Here is a 21,587-nt window from a genome sequence, read left to right as displayed (position 1 = left end):
TGCAATACGAATGAAAAAATCCACGGTGTACGGTTATGTTAACCTTATAGCGTATCCAAAAAAACCTTTGGAATGCTAAAGGTGTCGGGAAATGCAAGGTCATTAAATTAAATCATATACATTGGAGTAAGCGAGAGAGAGAGAGGGGCATAGATAGATCCGGAGCCAGTGAAATAGGAAGTGCATGATAATCCAAGCATACCGTGTCGAAACAAACACCGTGGTAGTAGAAAAACTACTAAAAGTTATACTAAAAGCTACCAGAATGTCCACTTTCACCCAATCCCCGCTTAGATTGGATGAATCTACCCATGGTGTGTACTAAAGGCGTGCAATTGGACGTTGAACCACCTTAAGCGCGCCAAAAACGGTCACTGAACTTGGGAAATCGTCTCCGAAGACGTTCCTTAGAAGAAATTACGTATTTCATCGCAAAAACCTACACAATTTGCGTATATCTATCCATCCTCCTTAGTTTATGAACTTACCCTACCTGTAAATACATACCTACTATATCTACCTACACTATGAAGTTTGATTAACTTCAAATGAACTGTATTGATGAAGCAGTTTCATATATAATGAACTATTTTAATTATAAAACGTTTAAATAAAACTAAATTTTTGGGGTAAATTCTGTAAGCATGAGATTGATAAGGATTATTATTATTTTAACCTTTGAACTGTACCTATAAAGTTACATCTACAAAAAGTTGAACTTGAATATTATTGATGGGGTTAAAATTGGTTTATTGAACCATAATTGCACTATAATTGGAGGGAGGTATTTTGGGGGCATATCAGTTTATGGCTTAGTGTGAACTTTGAACTTTATATCTGTGAAAAATGAACGTTACTTGGCTAATGAAGCGCTTAATTGCAGTATATTATTTAGGTAATTTTGGGGTAACTATAAATATTTAATATGTATGGATTTATGTCGGTAATTTACCAAATTTTGATGTAAATTAGGGTAACCTTTGACCTTACTTTCTATATATTTATTAAAATCATGTAGAAAAAAAATAAATTCTTAAATTTCAAATATTTGTAACTAATATGATGAAAGGCATATAGTAAAGATAGAGGCGTAATGTTCCATACCTTGGCTTCTATTGTCTCTAATTCAATGAACAAAATTCAACAAACTATAAATAATTTCTGATCCAACATGTTGTTTGAAATAAAAAAATTAACCCTCGAAAGTTGAGTGCCCTTTTAATGGTAATTAATATAATTAATTTCAAACCTTAGATAATTATTGTTTTTTTAAATTAATTGTGTTCTCCCCAAAAATAAAACGTTTTTAATTCTATCCCGGGGCCTTGTTTTAATTTATATCTAATTTATCACGAAAGTTAAAGGTGGCCCCTTAACGTTTAGTTACAGAAAACGTCCCAAAAATCTCATCCTAAATATTGGCTTTCTCAGAATTAAAGTAAAGAAAAATACAAAAAAAAAAAAAAAAAAAAAATAAATTACTTTCGAAACTTGTTTGACAATTTTACCAATTTAAATTTATTGAATGTTCTAGCACGTGCCATGGATTTAATTTTTTTATTTTAAGTTAAATGACTGAAAAAAGAAATCAAGAAACTGATTGATATAAAGCATGTTTGTTAGCAATGTTGCGTGACGAAAAACGTGTTTCGAGATTTACTCGCTGCAATAACTATACGTTTGACCATTAAAGGTTGTGGCGACATTTTTTACATAATAATTGGTAAAAGTCCAGTCAATCCATTTCAGCTTCAAAATTAGTCAAATAATGCCAGTCAAAATCGGGTAAAAAATAATAGTAATAAAAAAAAATGCAATTCCTTTTTAATAAAAATAAAATAATTATATTAACTTCCTTAATAATTGGTCTATTTTGAGGTCCTTTAGCTCATTTTTAAGCTCAAATTACGCTCTATACAAATACGGAACTAATGATATTTAAAACTGTCACTACCTATCATGAATTACTTTGGAAATTAATTTCAAACTAATTTTCTTTTTAATTTATAAATTCTCTTAATAATTGTCCGATTTTGATGATTTCACGCTCATTTTTAAGCTCAAATTGAGCTTTATACAATTACACAACTAATGATACTTAAAATTGTCACTACTTTTCATTAATTACTTTTGAAATTAATTTCAAATAAATTTTTCTTTAATTTATAACTTTCTAAATAATAATCCGATTTTCCCGTTATTGGGCTCATTTTTAAGGTCAAATTAAGCTCTATACAAATACTCAAATTCTTTATATTCTTACAGCGTGTGATTATCCCTTTTAATAAATTTAAAACTAAATAAATAAATAATAATAATTCCTTCCGCATGCAACCCTTAAGATTTATTTACTTCACGTAAAATTTAAATGCATTAATTAACTTGATCTTACAGGTCGGTCATTCACGCTCTACTGACCACCAGAGTATCCGAAACATACCTACCCGAGTACTATGTATCTGTAAGTTCAACTGTTTCACATGCGAACATGACTTCTGTCAATAATTATTTGTGAATTCATGGCGAGGTCGAGAAAGTCGTAGCCTACAATCAAATCCATCATGATCTTAAAACTATTTTAGAAAGTTTTATTTTTATAATAATAATAAAGAAAAGACAGGACAGGTAAATCTATAAGGTGGGATTGTCAATTTCCAAATTAGCCTACGCAGTTTTTATATAAGTGACAAGGTCGGCGACCGGTTAGGTCACTTTTTTCGACAGAATTTTGTGGTTCAAAAAAGAAAAAAAACGAAATTCACATGAAAAGTTTCAATGTTATAGAAAAAAAAATATATTGTAGGTGGTTTTTGGTAACAAACAGAAGAAAAAAAATCAAGTATAAATTTGAAACTGATTGGCAAGTCATGTGTTAACAATTCGGGGAAAAACGCCCCAAAGCTAAAGTTTCAAAAAACTCGCCAAAAAAAAAGTTTTACAATTTACTTGGTTAATATTGGCTAGCTGAATTAGATTAGGTTTATAATGTGAACAAAACTTATTACTGATTGAAAAAAATCTGGGACTCCTTGCGCCTTCTATGGTATATTTTGTATTTTAACATTTTAATTTTACTTTATTAATTTTATTATTTTATAAATTATTAGTGAACTTAATCTTAATTATCTTCGCATTAATTTATATTTGATATGTTATATTTGTGAATTAAATTTGATTAATATCGCAAGTTATAGGTGGCGTTAAAAACTTACAACTTTTTTCCCGCCAAAAATATATATTCATCTCCTAACATGGGCTATATGGGCGAGAGAGAAACAACAGCTCTCTGCCGTTGGCTGTATAAGGTTCTATAAGGAAATAACATTGAGTGCTGACTCCGTGTAAAAAAAGTTTGCGCTTTCAAAAATGAAGGATAATTCTATAATTACGCATATCTTAGGAATGCATACAGCTAATAGGAATATTTGTGTAGCTAGCCATTTTTACTGAACTTATCTAGGGGGATTTTGTGGGAAGAGCTTGGTACAATAATTATGTATGATGAATATTAAATAGCGTTGCACCTTGGTCGCGCGCCTGGGCCTCGCGTTGATACCAACCAATGAAATCACAGTTAGAAATACGTCAAAATTATAAGACCGGCATGACGAATAGTAAGTTCTTAAGCCCGGCCCACAAAACCCGGATTCATAAAAATTAACACGGGATATAATGGGGGCGGAATTATTCCAATTATCTTTATGTATCCCAGTGTTATTTCTAATAGACAAATAGTTCCGATTTAACATGTCCATTAATTTAAATGCTCCTTTAAATAAATAATAAAATATAAATAATTATAGCATATCCCTTTCCTTTAAGTTGGTTTTTAAACAGAAACTAATTAAAAAAAATTATAAAATAAAATAATATGATAAAAACAAATTCATAAATTTAGCAAAAAATTAATAATTTACCCACCCAAATTTCCAGAGGTTATTGAACCCAAAATAATCAAAACAAGGAATGGTCACTAGGTAATAATCATAATATTATTCCGGGTGAAAAAAAATTAAAATTAAATTCTAATCACGTTCAGCGGTATACCCAGTGACGTCATTTTCCTAGCCTTTAGGGTAATCATCAAGATAAGCGAGTAATTAAGTTAATCCAATTAATTCCTTGGCCCAGAGCTCCGGGATTTGTTTGCTAATTTCGAACTACCTCTAGATTTTTCGCTAAAATCGAAAGCTTAGATACCATTTAAAAATAAATAAAAAAAGATATTGGGGAGTCGGTAGTAGAAACCTTGTAGACAACCTTGCTCTGGTTCGGTCATTCACCTTACAAGTACCGTGGGCTAAGTAAGACACTTTGCAGCTAGGAGTCTTTCTTTACTTTAGCTTTGGCTAGGGGTACAAAATCTCTGGGCACACCTTAGGGGGTGAATTGAAAAAAAAAAAAAATATTCACCTTTTTTTGGGAAGAAAATTCTTATATTGGGATATATGTATGTATGTACACAACAATACGTAAAAAATGGTCAGGTTGGTTTGGCTTTTTCTTTTTACTTAAATAAATCTGGCTGGTCATTGAACTACACCAAGCTGTGACTAAGGTGAGGTGGTGTCTTTTGATGTGGGTTAGTAGAATTTAACAAAAATTTTGGTGTTTTTTTTTATTTTATTTTAGAAAGGTTAGTTTACTTGACACCATGGTGAGATGGTGTCATGAGAAACAATACATTACTTAAGGTAATTAGTGCAGGAGTGTTAAGAGCTAATGAGTATTAGTGGATAATGATTTTTATTGAGGTGGAGCCAGAAGAGATTTTAGGGTCGCGGGGTGAAAGGTCACTAACGCTATTTATCTTCAATGACTTGGTTGTTCGATTCCCATAATTTTTTATTTTTAGTTAAAGAGATTTTGATGGTGATTTAGCCTGAGATATTTGGGGGTAAAGGTCACCCATATACATTATCTATAAAGAAGACGTATTAAAAAGTTCAAGTAATTGTTTTAAATCAGGGATAGATTTAATTTAAGAAGTAGGAATGGAGAACAGGGTAATCTGGGCGCGCGTCAAAGCTCCGGACCCCCCTTCCACGGGACGGAGGGGTATGAAAGAAGAGGCGGGTCATAGCGACAGAGGTAAAAAGGAATAACGTAGTATTTTTCGGCGTCCCCGTCAGCAACGTCATCAAAACGTAGTTTAAGTGAGCCAATAAGATAATTTAAACTTTTCGTTACGTGTTGGAGGGAGGGGCTCTATACTGGGTGGGCTATGAGTTGGACTGAAGTAAATACCAACCGTTCTCCATTCCTACTTCTAAAATTAAATCTATCCCTGATCAAACTGATATTAAACTCAATAGATTGAATAACGCTGCGAGTTCCGCTTCAGTTTAGGACATGAGTTACCCCAAAAACAATCTACTGTATAGTTCTGAATATCAATTAGAATTAATTTCACGATTCCTTATCTTCGTAAAGCGACTTTCTCCCTTAATATACAGATGTATTTAATCTCTTAAATCAGTTTCCGCCGGAATACAGCAGCCATAAGGCGGGGAAAAAAAGAATTATCCTCAATTTTTTGTTCCTGCATCTTAATATCTCAACTTGGAAACTTGGAGAGAGAGAAAAAAAAATTGGGCAGCGAAAGAATCAAAGAAACCAGTTTTTCAATCTCCATCCTCCGCTGCTGGCAGATAATTCACTTTAGCCCGCTGCCCTTCTTTCCCTATTGCCCTCGTCACGTAACAAATCGACGCCACTACTAGTTTAAACCAGAACTTAAATCAGAAAGACGTTTCTTTAAAATCGTTAATCGTGGAATTAAGAATTTGCCAAATATATCCCGTGAATATTGAATACAAGAAGATATAATAATATGGGATCGCTAAAAAAGAAAAAGACAGTTTTTACTTGTCCCTAATCCCTATACAACGTTAGCACTTGACCAGCGAACGGTCTGGAACAAATTTGACCTTTAACCTTAAACCGATTGTAGCTCACAACCAGGGATAGATTTAATTTTAGAAGCAGGAATGGAGAACGGTTAGTATTTACTTCAGTCCAACTTATAGCCCAGTAAAGAGCCCCTCCCTCCAACACGTAATAACGAAAAGTTTAAATTATCTTATTGGCTCACTTAAACTACGTTTTAATGACGTTGCTGACGTAAAATACGTAGTACCTTTTCATCTCTGTTGCTATGGCCCGCCTCTTCTTTCATACCCCCCCCCCCCGTCCCGTGGAAGGGGGTCCGGGACTTTGACGCGCGCCCAGATTACTCTGTTCTCCATTCCCACTTCTAAAATTACATCTATCTCTGGCACAACTAACTGATCACAAACTTCTAGAAACCAAAAACCATTTATACTCGTCGCTAATCCCTATACAACGTTCACGCTGTTAGCACTTGACCAGTGGACGGTCTGGACCAAATTTGACCTTATATATATATATATAAAGAAAAGTCGAGCATTCTCTTAAACTAGGTTAATATTTTTTGATAAATTATTGTGAATAAACATAGAAACTCTAGAATGGAATTGAATTGAATTTGATTTGCACGATTTCCCGTGAAAGTTGAAGGGACAAAGACGGGAAAGTCCGTCAAACTAGGGGTAAAATCCGTATAACTATTTTAGTTCTAGTTCAGTGACCAAAGATATGACCTTTACCCTTTGAAAACGTACATTTCGTACACAAACTCATTACACAAAAAGAGTTCAACATTATTGAACATTTAATTTTAAATTGAATTTTTATAAAACCTTACACTATAAGAAGTTAAATTTCTTTTCCATTGAAATTCAAACCGCAAAAGTGATCTACAAGTTCACGTATAGTTAGGAACCATTTCTATATGATCTACGACGATGCACAAGACGGTGTTTTCTTCTTTACTTTTTGGCGACGTCTGTGCAATCCTACCCTAAACAGTTCACCCTTCGTCTCAGGCTGATGGTTCCTCAGACAATAATACCGGGGTAATACTACACCCCCTTTAGCGTCTACGTTTAGTCGTACAACTTCCGCATATTTCTCTATTTGAAATTGGTCTACCGTCTGCCGTTTTGAACTTGACCCCAGACAAGTCTACCCCTATTTTTTCTTTTTCTTTTCAACAACAAATCTATTTATAACCCCAGACGTTAAAACCTGGTTAAGTTAAAAATAGTGCAGCAAACTATAACGGGAAAACACCTGTTTAATAGTTTTATTTGCGATGTCCAATAGGCCAAGGGGAGTGACGAACGTATAAGTAACATAACTATTCGTAAGTATTTCGCTTCAAACAACGAATATCTATTTTCTGGTAAAAGTAACCATAAGCTTATGAGATATGTTCCTTAAGTATGGCAATACTTAGACTTCGTAATACTAGAGACTTACAGCTCGAGCTAGTTCGAGAACGACAAGCGAGAATTGACTATATACACTCGGTTAGTTTTGCAGGACTTCCATCTAGGTCCTATTTAATCTGCACTAAGCCTTTGACAGCGCCTCACCAGGCGTCGCTTTACCTCGAATCTATGACCTACCTCATTCACTTCGTGACAAGCTCCAGTTTGTAACCAGTGACAAACTTATGGAACGCATCTTATGAACTTATGGTAAAACCAATTCGTTTAAAATTTATTTCATCCTTCAAATCTTCGCTGTAGAAGATAGTGTGCAGAGTTCCAAGTGTCGCTAGTCATTTGTGAAATTGTGACATGCGCAATTCAACCGCTATCTACAACAAACAGATGTTGAAAAGCTTGTAGTATTCAGTTCGATTCAGTAATTACAATTCAGTTTCAAAACCTGAATGATGCAGGGGATGCTGTAATAACAAATTACATGGCAACCCTGAAGAACGTGCGCTTAAATTTAAGTTAAGAAACGAGGGGGATGGAATTTCTCTAGCCCCTTTAGTGCATGCACACAATCAATCAATACAATATAGGTATAGAAATGTTTATTATTTTGCACAATCCTGCATTGAGCATTGCTCTAATTTTTGGCCTAAAACCGTCGTCCTAGTAACCTAGAGTATATACGTAACGTATCCTTCAATATACGGTGGCGGCTGAATCAATGTTGAAGCAAACATTCTTGTTTTCGCGGATACAAGCGGCCTAGGTCAACCGGAGTAAACAACAAGCCCTCGGGTCAAATTGAAAATCCTATAGCGAAGCGCCGCCGCACCCCCTAGACTCCCATCGCAGACAAAATCAACAACAACAACAATTTTGTTTACTAGATTTTTCTCTCGTAATGTTACGCTTTTTTAGACTAACACACGAGTTGAAAATTTTGACCCCAGTCACCTGACCTCTGTAGAGTAGGCCTAAGAAAGGAAATTATAGGTTAAAAAACAAGCTAAGAGTCCATCGAATTTTATAAAGAAAAATTGTCTAAAATTATCAAGAAATTCTCCGATAATTTTAAGATAAAATCTTTCCTTTAACGTGTGTTTAATTTTAATTACATTTAAGCCTAACTAATGCAGCAGACCAATAATTATTTTGTCTGGAAATCGTAATATTACAATATGGAAACAAGAAGGGATATCTAGTTTATTAGGGAGAAAGTGTAAGTATTCGCGCGCCATAGTCCGAGTCCCCCTTTCAAAATACAAGGGGGGACGTAAAAGGAGGCCCGGCTATTTCGCCTCTCCTCAGTCGGAAAATACGTAATTTTCGTCATTCGAGTCGCGCTGACTTGGGTTTTCAAGAACCAATGAGATGCTGGCTGGTTCTAATTAAGAGGCGGGGATTAACTCCGGACCTACGTGATTTGATCTATGAAACAAGGAGACTGTACGATTATGGTACGATTACAAACGTGGATGACGAAGTCCTTTGATTTCATTATAACAGTTATCAATTATCATCTAAATTAGTAATTAAAGATAATAAAAATTAACAATGCGCAAAAGACCCAAGTTAATTGTATATAAACTTGTCCCTTTATTGTTAATTTCGTATTATCACTAATTACTCATTTAGACGATAATTGATTATAACTATACTACAATGAACTCAAAGACGTCTAGTTCTAATTGAAAACCGCAATTTCATTTGCAACCTGAGACGTCATTAAACTACTAGTTTAATCCATAAATCTTAACTATAACGGAATATTTCTTATCACGAATCAGGAGATTTGTTTTGGCTTCTAATATATGTGTGTATTTTTATTTGTTATTGTTTAGAGTTATCTTCTTAAGACCGGAATTTGTAACAATTAGATAAAAAAAAATATCAAAAGTATATTAAACCGAAGTAAAATTTGCAAAATTCAATCTTGTCTTCTATCAAAAGCCTGGTAGATATTACAAAGAATGGCGCCATTTAGAGTATATGATAACTTCTAAAATATAATAAAATTAATATACTTTCAAATGATAAGTTATAAACCATAAACCTAACTCTTCTTTCAATAAAGATAAGATATAACATAACATAATTTCTAGAATCTTCAAATTCCAGTGGTGTGATTCTATTTATTTAAAGAAAACCTTTAATTTAAACTTAAATATTTCCGCAATTAACCAATACGTTCGTTTCCTTGACAAAAAAAGGCATCAGTAAAATCATAAACTCTCATTTCCGTGCGTACAAAGCAACGGAACAATTTCTAAATTGGCGGTTGGCGCCAAATATCTATTCTAAAACTGTCACTTTTCCCGCTTTTAAAGTAGGCCTACACGTTCGTTTCCCGCGCGTTGGCAAATCTCTCTTATTAAGAATAAATCAAGGAATTCTTAATTCGGAATTAGTAGTTGAACACTAGGTTACATACAGAGCTAGGCTTATACCGTTTGTAACACTATATACATATAAAGGAGAGCCCAGTAGGAGATCCGATGAGGTTATTGAACTTTAACAATCAGTCCCCGTATATGAAAATCGCTCCTGTCAACCTCAAAAAATAAAAAATCGGGCGTTTTTATATTATATATTGCTGGTTTTTTTAATGGGAGAGAATTTTAACCATGTCTTAACCCTTTCTCGGATGCGAGAGAGAGAGAGAAAGAGAGAAAGAGAGAGAGAGAAAGAGAGAAAGAGAGAGAGAGAAAAAAATTGGGGGGAGGTTAACTATAATAATCCCGTTACGAAATCGTTTCTGTCATTTTTAAGACTCGTTTTATGGTCGGAATAAAGACACGGCAGGGTTATGGCTTTGGTTGTGTTTAGCGGATAGGGAGATTATCATACGTTGCCGGTATGATTAATTTTATGTATGTATAATTTTAATCGTATTCAAAGGGGTGGTATAAATTGTAATGATTTAAAGGGCGAGTGTAACTGATAATTTATGCCCGAGAGTATAGTTTGGTTCAGGTCATGGTAATGTAATTCCTGCGGATTGTGCAAGAAAGTGTCAGCATCTGCGTGTCAATCTTTGTACAGGGTTTAGCTTGAAAACATGAATAATACTGTTAATATATTTTCCATTACTGTTGCCAAGGTTCGAACCCAGAGCATGCTGCTGGTATTACAGAGATATCAATACGTCGGGTCACTTATTGGACGTCATACCGTATGTCTTAAAAGCGTGGAATCATGGGTAATTAAGCAGGGAGTTGAAATAAGCGAGTTAATTAAGAATTTTGAAGGAATTCGTGTATAGTTTGAACTAGGAAATCTATAAAGGTTTAGAGATAAATGCATTAAAAATTGCAGCTTCTGAATCAATGGTTCTCCCTCTATACAGTATATGGAGCTAACAACTGGCTAGGGGGAAGAGATAGTCTGACGTCACGCAGCCCCCCCCCCTCTGGTTGGCCTTTTTACGCGTAGAATACTGCTTCCAACCGTTAGGGGGATGAAACTCCAGTAAGAGATAGAAGGGTGTGACGTTTTAGGGTCAGAACTGTTAGCTCCCTATAACCCTTTTCCAATTTGCATCCTTGCAATAGACCACTTAATTACATCGAAATGGTCTATACACCTTTTCGACGAGTCTAAGAGGGAAAGGCGCGGGGGTAAAACTCTGCCTTCCATCTCGCTTTATAGCGCCTGCGCTGTAGGCGTTTTGGATCTGAGAGTGCGCAAACACGGCACTGGAGCAACCCCCTTGTATCTGCCGATACTAATGGTTGCCTACCCCCCTTTCCCGTCGAAAGGGTGTATTCCTATAGAGAGGCAAACACCCAGGAGCGGGGGGGGGGAGAAGGCCATCACCATCTTGGGTTATTTCCAAGGAGCCAAGAAGCAAGCACCGTCCGCTAGAGGCAGCCCGATTCGCCTGGTCTCTCGTTCCGCGTGTAGTGAACTCCTGGCGTTGAATCTCCCCCCCACCTGTGTGTTGGTTTCCCTGCAAGTATGTAATGGAAAGATAACAAAGATGGCAACCTCTCCCCCCCCCCTGTAAGTATGTAATGAAATGATCTATTCTCAATTTTGCTAGCAAAAAATCTTTCGCAAAATCGGGGCCGAGTTCAATAAATTCCCCTACTGAATTCGGGGGAACTCTAGGTAGCACTCGAATTGCAAAATACAAATCTTTGACATCCCAAAAAGAAAAAAAAAGAAAAAAGAAAAAAATTCCCTTAAATATAAATTGCGTAATTAGGCATCAATTTATCTCTTTTGATCCAGAAATTATATCATATGACAAGAGGATTGGAAAATTACGTGTGTGGATATAAAAGATAAACGCCAAAAAAAAAAACCCGAATAAAAAAAAATCAATTATCACTCATTCATTAAATAGACAGAGAGATTAAGGTAAAAAGGAAATCTTTTAACCCTGCAGGAATATGTAAAATTCGTACATGAATATCAACCAACGTCTTATAAAGTTAGCGTACCTTTTATCATAAGTTCATAAGATATGTTCCATAAGTTTGGTACAGACCATAAGTTAATAAAATATGTTCACCATAAGTTTGTCACTGGTTACAAACTGGAGCATTTCATGAAGTGATGTAGATGAAACGTCATAGATTTTCGTGAAGCGACGCCTGGTGAGGCGCTGTCAAAGGCTTAGTATTCAGACTAAATAGGACCTAGATGGAAGTCCTGCAAAACTAACCGAGTGTAGCCATTCAATTCTCGCTTGTTGTTCTCGAACTAGCTCGAGCTGTAAGTCTCTAGCATTACGAAGTATATGAAGTGCAAATCATACTTATGGAACATATCACTTATAAACTTATGTTGTTATACTCAAGAAACGTTTCAACACCTAGCACCACAATTTGGAATCTGTTTGGTAATTTACCATTGCCTGATATAAATCATTACCGACTGGCGTCTCTAAAGGCTTCCAATTGTCATTAACAATAAAGTATATAAAATCATCACGTCTTCGCGAGCTTATCTCCATATTCTTGGAGATAATACATGGATTTATACAATAATCAAAACCACCACGATGTGATTACAAATTTGACATACATTTAAAAAAAAGCGCTAGAAGACGAAGAAGCCGAAGAAAAAACATGGAATTTTCGCAAAAGGTCAATGACCAAAAGAAATCTCACATATACGTATATACAACGCGTACCAGAAGTCACTGGTAACCCCCTTCCGACAAGTCACAAGTGAAGTATAATAATCTTTATTCTATATAAGCCACACCTTTTTTACGTACCCTTCGGTCGAGCCCCCGTATTTTCAACCAATGAAACGTCAGTATTTCCTTAAACTCTAGGTTACGTTAACCAACCAATAAAATGTAAAAAATATTTAGTTAAACCATTAGACCTAATTCCGAACACCTGGTAAGCGATTTGCCGTATTATACGGGGTAATTCTCGTTACATCTATTTCGTTAAACGGAACGGATGAAGTGGATGAAAACCACGCCTCACCATTAAATAAAAGGCTTACCAGGTAACCTGGGACTATAAAAGAACATGGGAGATATCGGAACCATCTCAGATTAAAGAAAATTTACAATCATGACGGTCTTTGATTTGAAACTTGGTAGTGCCGCTGATCCGTTTATCAGAACTTTGAAATCAGTCAGTGACTACGGGTTCCTCTTAATGATGATAGCAATATCGTTTCTACCTAGTTTCGTATTTAAATTTTTCGGATCTTCTTTCCTGAGTTTGGTCTTAGTTCCGATTTCGTTGTATTACGTATACGATTGGGTCGAATTGAAAATCAGAGGCCGCGGTAGACCATTACCGCCCGGTCCCAGGGGCATGCCAATATTGGGTTTTTTACCCTTCCTAGGCCGTAAATTTCATTTGACTTTGACTAATTTGGGTAAACAGTTCGGACCCGTTTATCAGTTGTTTTTGGGTGGCAAAAGAGTCGTCGTTTTAAGTGACCCTAAGTTGGTTAGACAAGCGTTCCGGCAAGTCGCCTTCTCCGGAAGACCCGATACCGAGCTAACTAAAGTTTTGCAAGGTTACGGTAAGTAGAGTGTTGCTTTCTTTTAAAAAAATATTTTATAGTTCTTAAGCGCCTTAGTTAGAAAGGGACAAAATTTGTTTCATATTTCTTGAGCGACTTAGAAGGGGACAAAATGTATTTTATATTTCTTGATCGACTTAGAAGTTGACAAAATTTATTTTACAGTTCTTGAGCGACTTAGTTAGAAGGGGACAAAATTTATTTTACAGTTCTTGAGCGACTTAGTTAGAAGGGGACAAAATTTCTTTTACAGTTCTTGAGCGACTTAGTTAGAAGGGGACAAAATTTATTTTACAGTTCTTGAGCGACTTAGTTAGAAGGGGACAAAATTTATTTCATATTTCTTGAGCGACTTAGTTAGAAGGGGACAAAATTTATTTCATATTTCTTGAGCGACTTAGTTAGAAGGGGACAAAATTTATTTCATATTTCTTGAGCGACTTAGTTAGAAGGGGACAAAATTTGTTTCATATTTCTTGAGCGACTTAGTTAGAAGGGGACAAAATTTGTTTCATATTTCTTGAGCGACTTAGAATTGGACAAAATGTATTTTATATTTCTTGAGCGACTTAGAAGGGAACAAAATGTATTTCATATTTCTTGAGCGACTTAGAAGGGGACAAAATGTATTTTATAGTTCTTGAGCGATTTAGAAGGGGACAAAATTTGTTTCATATTTCTTGAGCGACTTAGAATTGGACAAAATGTATTTTATATTTCTTGAGCGACTTAGAAGGGAACAAAATTAATTTCATATTTCTTGAGCGACTTAGAAGGGAACAAAATTAATTTCATACTTCTTGAGCGACTTAGAAGGGTACACAATTATTAAATAAAAAATAATATGTTGCTTTATAGCCTCTTAATATTTAATTTCTTAAATTTCACGGAATAAATGGTTATTTTAGAATTTCTCTTAAAATTATTCAAAAAAAACGTTATTTTAACAATACGTGGATTTTCATGGCAATAAATACTGGACCAATAATTAAATTATATCAATTAAGATATTGCCGTTTATAGTTTATAAATCCTTGTTCAGACTAATCAATATATTAAACACGAAAATTAGTTTGATATTATTTAAACACCCCAAGTAAATCTTACTAAGTTCATTACGGAAAAAGCAGACCACCGTATTCAAACAAAATTTGACCCTAAACTAAACTAAACCCATGGGAAAGTTGAGCTTCTCCTAAAAGCACGCATACTTAAGAGAGAAACATATTTTTTCGTCTTTTCAGGTATCATAAATTCGGAAGGAGCTTTATGGAAAGAGCAGAGAGCATTTCTGCATTCGGTGTTACGCGAATTTGGGGCTAAAAACTCTCAAGGAGCTGGCAAAGTTGCGCTTGAACAAAAAATACAGGTAATTTAAAATAAATCATTAAATTAAATTAAATTAATAAAATATTCATGATCAAAATAAATTAATTCATCGTCCTGACATAATCTAACGCAACAACCCTCATTACATAATTAAAATTTTTAAATATTAATAAAACCAGTTTTATTACCCAAGCCCCCAAGGTATATATATTATAATTATATCCCTAACTATACTTAACTATGTATAAACTATAAAATAAACTAGGTCAATTAGTATATCGCCTGTAGCTTCAACTTTTAAACGTTTCATATTGAAGAAGTATACGTATATTGAGGTCAATTTTTTGAATGAATTACAGGCCCAAGTAGGTCTATTTTTGGCGGACATGGCGGATTACGAAGGTGGCAAGTTACAAGTGCGACCGCATTTGGCTAGAGCGGTCAGTAACGTGGTCAGCTCATGGTTAATGAGCGTGACGTACTCCGAGGAAGATAAAAGATTTTGTCGACTACTGGAGCTCATTGATGAGGGATTCCGACTGCTAACTTTAGCAGTACCTGTCAATTTTATACCGGCTTTGAGGTTCTTACCTGGTATGGGCGGAGGTGCCGCTTACAGGAAGATATGCAGCAATAAAGACGAGACCGAAGAGTACTTCCGGGAAATTGCCGATGAACATCGTCAAACGTTGGATCCCGAGCAAGTTCGCGATTTTGTCGACGTTTATTTGTTGCAACTTCAGAAACGAAAGAACATCGATGGAGAGGATCCAAAAGTCACCTATTTTTCAGGTAAAGATATGTTTTAGTAAGTTCCGAATTCGTCAGTAACCTAATAACAATAAGTACGACACTTTTCATTCATTGCCGTAATGCTAAATTTGGGTTTGATTCCATGCACGTTTAATGTGTTTATTGGCTCACCTCCATTAACGTGTCATACTTATTGTTGCTATGTTATTTATGATAAAATGCACCATAGCCCAACTCGTAGCGAAAGAAAAACTATAGTTATAATATCATCAAGAAGTGATTTCTAGTTTACTAGGGAGAAGGTATAAGATGCCTAAGTATTCGCGAGCCATAGTCCTAGTCCTCCTTTCAAAATACAAGGGGGGACGTAAAAGGAGGCCGGGCTATTTCGCCTCTCCTCAGAGAGGAAAATTTTCGTCACTCGCGTCGCGCTGACGTGAGTTTTCAAGAACGAATGAGATGCTTGTTGTAATTTAGAGGCGGGGATTAACTCCGGACCTACGTTTGGACTGGAGATAAAGTTAGATTATAAATGGGGCGAATTTATACCTTCTCCCTAATAAACTAGATATCACTTCTTGATATCATTATGAACCATTTTTTTTTTTGAAAGGAGTCATATCCAACAAAATATGTAAATTATTTAAAACAAGACAAGATTGGGTCAGGGTAATGTAGTTAATCGGTTAATTATCCCCATAAAGTCGTGGTTAATCGGTTAATTATCCCCATAAAGTCGTGGTTAATCGATTAATTATCCCCATAAAGTCGTGGTTAATCGATTAATTATCCCCATAAAGTCGTGATTAATCGATTAATTATCCCCATAAAGTCGTGGTTAATCGATTAATTATCCCCATAAAGTCGTGGTTAATCGATTAATTATCCCCATAAAGTCGTGGTTAATCGATTAATTATCCCCATAAAGTCGTGGTTAATCGATTAATTATCCCCATAAAGTCGTGGTTAATCGATTAATTATCCCCATAAAGTCGTGGTTAATCGATTAATTATCCCCATAAAGTCGTGGTTAATCGATTAATTATCCCCATAAAGTCGTGGTTAATCGATTAATTATCCCCATAAAGTCGTGGTTAATCGATTAATTATCCCCATAAAGTCGTGGTTAATCGATTAATTATCCCCATAAAGTCGTGGTTAATCGATTAATTATCCCCATAAAGTCGTGGTTAATCGATTAATTATCCCCATAAAGTCCTGGTTAATCGATTAATTATCCATAAAATCGTGTTAATCAATTAATTATAGATAAAGTTGTGAATATAATACGATGTATCATAAACTCCAATGGATAGTTTTATAGTATATAAGAATAAAGATGAAATAACGCGAATAATGGTTAAAAAAGCTCAGTTCTAAGATCAAGTGAAAGATAAAATAAATTTCAAGTCTCGTTCGTGGTATTTCAATTTATTCCTTTAACTTGCAGAAAAGCAATTGATTCAAGTACTCTGCGATATATACAGCGCCGGTTTGGAAACCGTGACTAGTACCTTAGAATGGGCTATTCTTTTCCTGCTTATCAATCAAGATGTCCAAAGAAAAATTCAAGTTGAAATCGACACCATTGTCGGTCGAGAAAGGCTACCAGAATTGAAAGATATGCCTAATCTACCTTACACCGAAGCTACCATCTTAGAAGTACTTAGAAGAGCCAATGTAATTGTCCTTGGAAACGCCCATGCCACAGTCGAGTAAGATTGAGTAGTTTCATAAGCTAATATCGGCGTTTGAAAGTTGGCATCCTTTATGTCCAAGATATAATCAAGAAGCGATATCTAGTTTACTAGGGAGAAGGTATAAGATGCCTAAGTGTTCGCGCGCCATAGTCCCAGTCCCCCTTTCAAAATACAAGGGGGGACGTAAAAGGAGGACGGGCTAGTTCGCTGCCACTCCTCAGTCGAAAAATACGTAATTTTCGTCATTCGCGTCGCGCTGACGTGAGTTTTCAAGAACAAATGAGATGCTGGCTGGTTGTAATTTAGAGGCGGGGTTAACTCCGGACCTACGTTTGGACTGGAGATAAAGCTAGAAATGTGGCGAATTTATACCTTCTCCCTAGTAAACTAGATATCGCTTCTTGATATACTATTTCAAATGCCGATAGGTACTTTATAATTAGTCCTGTATTAATCAAGACACTTTAATCAACAGAGACGCGCAATTAGGTGGTTTTTTCATACCCAAGGACACGCATGTTTTGCCTAATTTATGGGCTATTCATATGGATTCAACATTATGGCATAATCCAGATGAATTCAATCCAGCTAGATTTATAAATTCAGAAGGGAAAATACAAAAACCAGACTATTTCATGCCATTTTCAGTCGGTAAGAAATATTAAAAATAGCACATTCGTTTCATACTCCCTTTAAACTGGTTTGAACCAATCATAACTGACCATATGACGTCATAATTTCAGGTAGAAGAATGTGTCTCGGGGATGTCTTAACCAAAATGGAGATATTCCTGTTCTTAGCTGGTTTATTACATCAATTTAACCTTATACTACCAGAGGGTGAAGCTATACCATCAACCGATGGTCGAGTAGCTGTATCCTTAACCCCTGACCCATTTTCCGTAACCTTTGAACCCAGAGAAGGGCCCAAACACAGACCATTATTACGCAGACCTTTTTAAAGTAAATTTAAATTTTTTTCATCATCTGATGGACATGGAGTATTATTGCAGATCTGTGAATCTAAGCCTATAGGGGGTTCAGAAATATATCTAAGTCACGTGATGGTCAAGAGAATTCCCCTCCCCCCCACATCCAGTTTTTTTTTAAAACATTAAACAAGCGCGGGAACTGTATCAAAATGAAAAAAGCAAAACAAAATCCTCTATTTTTTCTAGTCTAAAATTATGAGAATCTACCACGAGGTGAAAGGTAGTGAGTCGACTTTTTAACCCCTCAAAATTTTACTATCAAAAGACGATAATCAAACTACGTAGGTGCCAATTAATTTTAATAAAAGAGCCAAAGACAATAACGAATCAATGATGATGCAAAACGTTGTTAATGTTCCTGTATAATTAATTACTAATTAAACTAATTGTTGCGTGTGTCAGTGTCAAATAAAAAAGAAGTTTTTTTCAATTTTTATTACGATTAAATTAATGTTTTTTATTTATTTATTTGTTTGATGAAAGTAATCTTTGCAGAATTATGCCTAAAAATAAGAAATTTTAAATTAGTATATTTTGAAGGTGGTGTTGAGTTAAAAAATTAAAACCTTCATATTAAAGACCTAATCTAAATTAAATTAAATTTAAAAATAGTTAGGTCAATTATCAAGGTTATAATTTTTTTAAATTAGTCTACTCTAGCTTTATATAAAAAAATCATACTAGCAGCGGCTGAAACATTTAAAGAATTCATAGCTGGGTTTAATTCTTTTCCAGGCTTAATGTTCACAATGACATCACACATGTTCAGTATCTCTGAACTTAAACCTTCCCCTTCACTTCCTAAGCATATAATATTTATTCATATTAATAGTTATGAAATTATAGTTAAATATAATGTTTTTAGGCAATATACCCATTAAAATAACTGCAGGCTTTTTTAAATTATAATCATTAATGTTTAATGCAGGGGGATTCGTTGATTCAGTATGTTGATTACTGAAAGTACCAATAAAGGACCAGCCTTCATTTTTAAAATCCTAAAAAGTGCTTAATTATTATTAAAATTGCACTTGGGGGTCTTGGATAAATATTCACATACTTGCATAAATTGAGTAATATCATCAACTAAAGAAATTTCTAACAATTCTAAAGCTCCTGAACTTGCTTTACTCACAACTGGACTTAATGGGCAACTAAAATTCACATTGTTTTTTGTTTTTTAACTTTTTTTAATGTTTTAAAATTCGAACTTATAAATTTTGATTCATACCAGCTTTGTGTGCATAAAATATGTTCAACACCAAAAAAATAAGAGGTTCTTAAAATGGCCCCCAAATTCATGGGATCCTGTAGTGTATACTCATTAATTATTGATTCATTTAGTTAATTAATTAACTTATATTTAAAAAATTCTTGCCTGGATATTGCATAAGAGTAACCAAACTGTATTTTGGTTGACAGATGTGTTTGTTTCAAATATTTTGGGCTTTATTTTACTAACATCAGCGCATACACCCTTATGGATTAATTACCTCATTAATAAGGTAAAGAATAAGCCTTCATTAACTTTTAATTATACCTGATGTAGCCTTTTTCCACTTAACATATCTAAAGCTTGAACTTCTACATATTCTAATGGAATATTATGTTTGTTACCTAATGTTTCAATTTCGGTTCGATTTTTGTCACTTATATGAGCAGATTTCAAATATAGTTTGTAAAACTCTCTCCTTTTTTGCTGTAAAGCAATTAAAACTGGGTGTACACCAAACAAAATCTCTCCATTTTCACAAATTGAACCTTGATATTGAGCCTTTAAACTGCGTTTAAGAAATTTTAACTCCCCATCTTTCTTTGTAGGTTGAATTAAAACTTTATCTTTATTTTGAAACAAACGTTCAGCCTGTGCGCGATGTTCATCAGCAACTTTCAATAAATCATCGGTTTCAAAACTTTCAAAATTAGCGCGTTTCTTAACCCTAACACGTGCATTTTCCTCCTTAAGCCTTGGCTCACTTTTATTAACTTCACTTTCATTATCTTGCTGGGCGAATCTAAATTTATTTTTGATGTTTATGGGTTTCGATGAACTAAACCGCGAAGTATTTGATAAACTACCGTTTAATTTAACACTTATTCTCGATATAATTAACATATTACTTTAAATTAAACCGAAAACTTCAAAAACCAACACACACAACAAGTTTCGTTGCTGCGTAGCAGACGATACTAGACTAAATTATTCAAAATGTAAAGAACGTGCTGCCACCTATTTGGTCTATTTGAAACTAGCAGTTCCTTCAGTTTATATTATGATGCGGCACCCTTTTGCCTTTGAGTGTATTAAGCCCTACAAGAAGATAACATCGCTTGCTAACAGGATTCTCAAGAAAAAAGGCGGGAAATTACAGAGGTTAATTTCGTATAATTCGCGGTTTGGAGGGTTATATTTAAAGTAATTTACATAAGTGTCGTTTAAAAGCATGCCTGAGTCAATAAGAAAACAAGAAATAAAGAGAAAAACCTTGAATTTATCAAAATTAACAAACAATGGTCTTAAAAAAATCCGTCAAAACAGTAGCGCAGGATGATAAACGACTTGAAATTTTTAATATACGCGTTAGAGCTTATTTCCGTCATTAACTCTTATCTAAACGCTCGGTTGGCAATTTAAACAAAAACTTAGCTTAGTGTATGTTTAAAAAATTAGGCATTATATTCAAATAGGGACTATACTATTTCAGATGCTAATCTTTGTATAGAGATAGATCCTTTAAAAGCCCTATAATTTTAAAATTAGATAAGACTAATATTGTGTCAAGGTAAAAAGGTCAAGTTAGAGGTAATAAAACTTAATTATAGTATAGAAAATAAGCATTCCTAAGACAACCAAGAATTAATACAAAACTAGGGAGAATATGCGGTAGTTCGAATAAGTCAATATTCATGGAAATTTATAATAAATTCAAACGGAAACACACGTTTTCACCTTTTTTACCACATTAGGCCGATAAAGAATGTTTTATAAATTATTTTGCATGCCAAGAATGAGTTAAATTTGTTATAATAAACCTGTTTGAGTAATGGGCAACCGCTGTCATTTCAAGTTTGAAAATTGAACATTATTGCGACACAATTGAGAAAATTTCCCGGTTTTTTCTTTTCCGCGCAACTCAAAAGGTAGCAATCATGTACAGGTAAATTATATATAACTTGTATTCTTGTACGTAATGTTGTGACCCGTGAGATTTTTCGGGTCTCAAAGAGTTAAAAATCTTTCTCTCTCTAGCTTTTTATATAGGGCCTACCCTCCCCTTCCCTCTCTACAAAATAATCCAGTTTTACTAGCAGCATTTAAGCCCCCAAAACATCAATATTTGATTAAAAAGATGTGATAACGCTCTATACACTTAGTTACAATCTAAGAATGTCATTATATGTTACAGAGAAAAACCATTTAAGAGATAGATTTAGTGGCTTTTCAAAGTTGCGACTATTGTAAAGAAATTATGAAGTAATTTTATGTCATCATGAATAAATTCA

General features: G+C 34.5%; 2 protein-coding genes across 2 annotated transcripts; one reads left to right on the top strand and one right to left on the bottom strand.

Moving 5' to 3' along the window:
- The first annotated feature begins 12,780 nt into the window (after positions 1-12,780).
- LOC149651572 (cytochrome P450 18a1-like) lies at positions 12,781-18,547 on the top strand. Its single transcript, XM_089848542.1, has 6 exons — positions 12,781-13,310; positions 14,555-14,679; positions 14,999-15,431; positions 16,843-17,107; positions 17,568-17,743; positions 17,836-18,547. Exons 1-6 carry the CDS (start codon positions 12,848-12,850, stop codon positions 18,051-18,053), a joined length of 1,680 nt encoding a protein of 559 aa, XP_089704668.1. The 5' UTR covers positions 12,781-12,847; the 3' UTR covers positions 18,054-18,547.
- On the bottom strand, positions 18,369-20,254 carry LOC149651571 (rRNA methyltransferase 1, mitochondrial-like). Its single transcript, XM_089848543.1, has 7 exons — positions 19,624-20,254; positions 19,462-19,560; positions 19,315-19,391; positions 19,144-19,237; positions 18,958-19,081; positions 18,765-18,884; positions 18,369-18,586 (listed from the first exon to the last, which is right to left on the bottom strand). Exons 1-7 carry the CDS (start codon positions 20,197-20,199, stop codon positions 18,549-18,551), a joined length of 1,128 nt encoding a protein of 375 aa, XP_089704669.1. The 5' UTR covers positions 20,200-20,254; the 3' UTR covers positions 18,369-18,548.
- Positions 20,255-21,587: the final 1,333 nt, after the last annotated feature.

The sequence above is a fragment of the Phalangium opilio genome, unplaced genomic scaffold (assembly GCF_054372755.1).
Source record: "Phalangium opilio isolate 3A_F unplaced genomic scaffold, DU_Popi_V2 ptg000082l_1, whole genome shotgun sequence".
Classification (NCBI taxonomy): Eukaryota; Metazoa; Arthropoda; class Arachnida; order Opiliones; family Phalangiidae; genus Phalangium; species Phalangium opilio.
The sequence above is the reverse complement of the archived record's forward strand: the minus strand, read 5'-3'. Positions and strand labels throughout refer to the sequence as shown.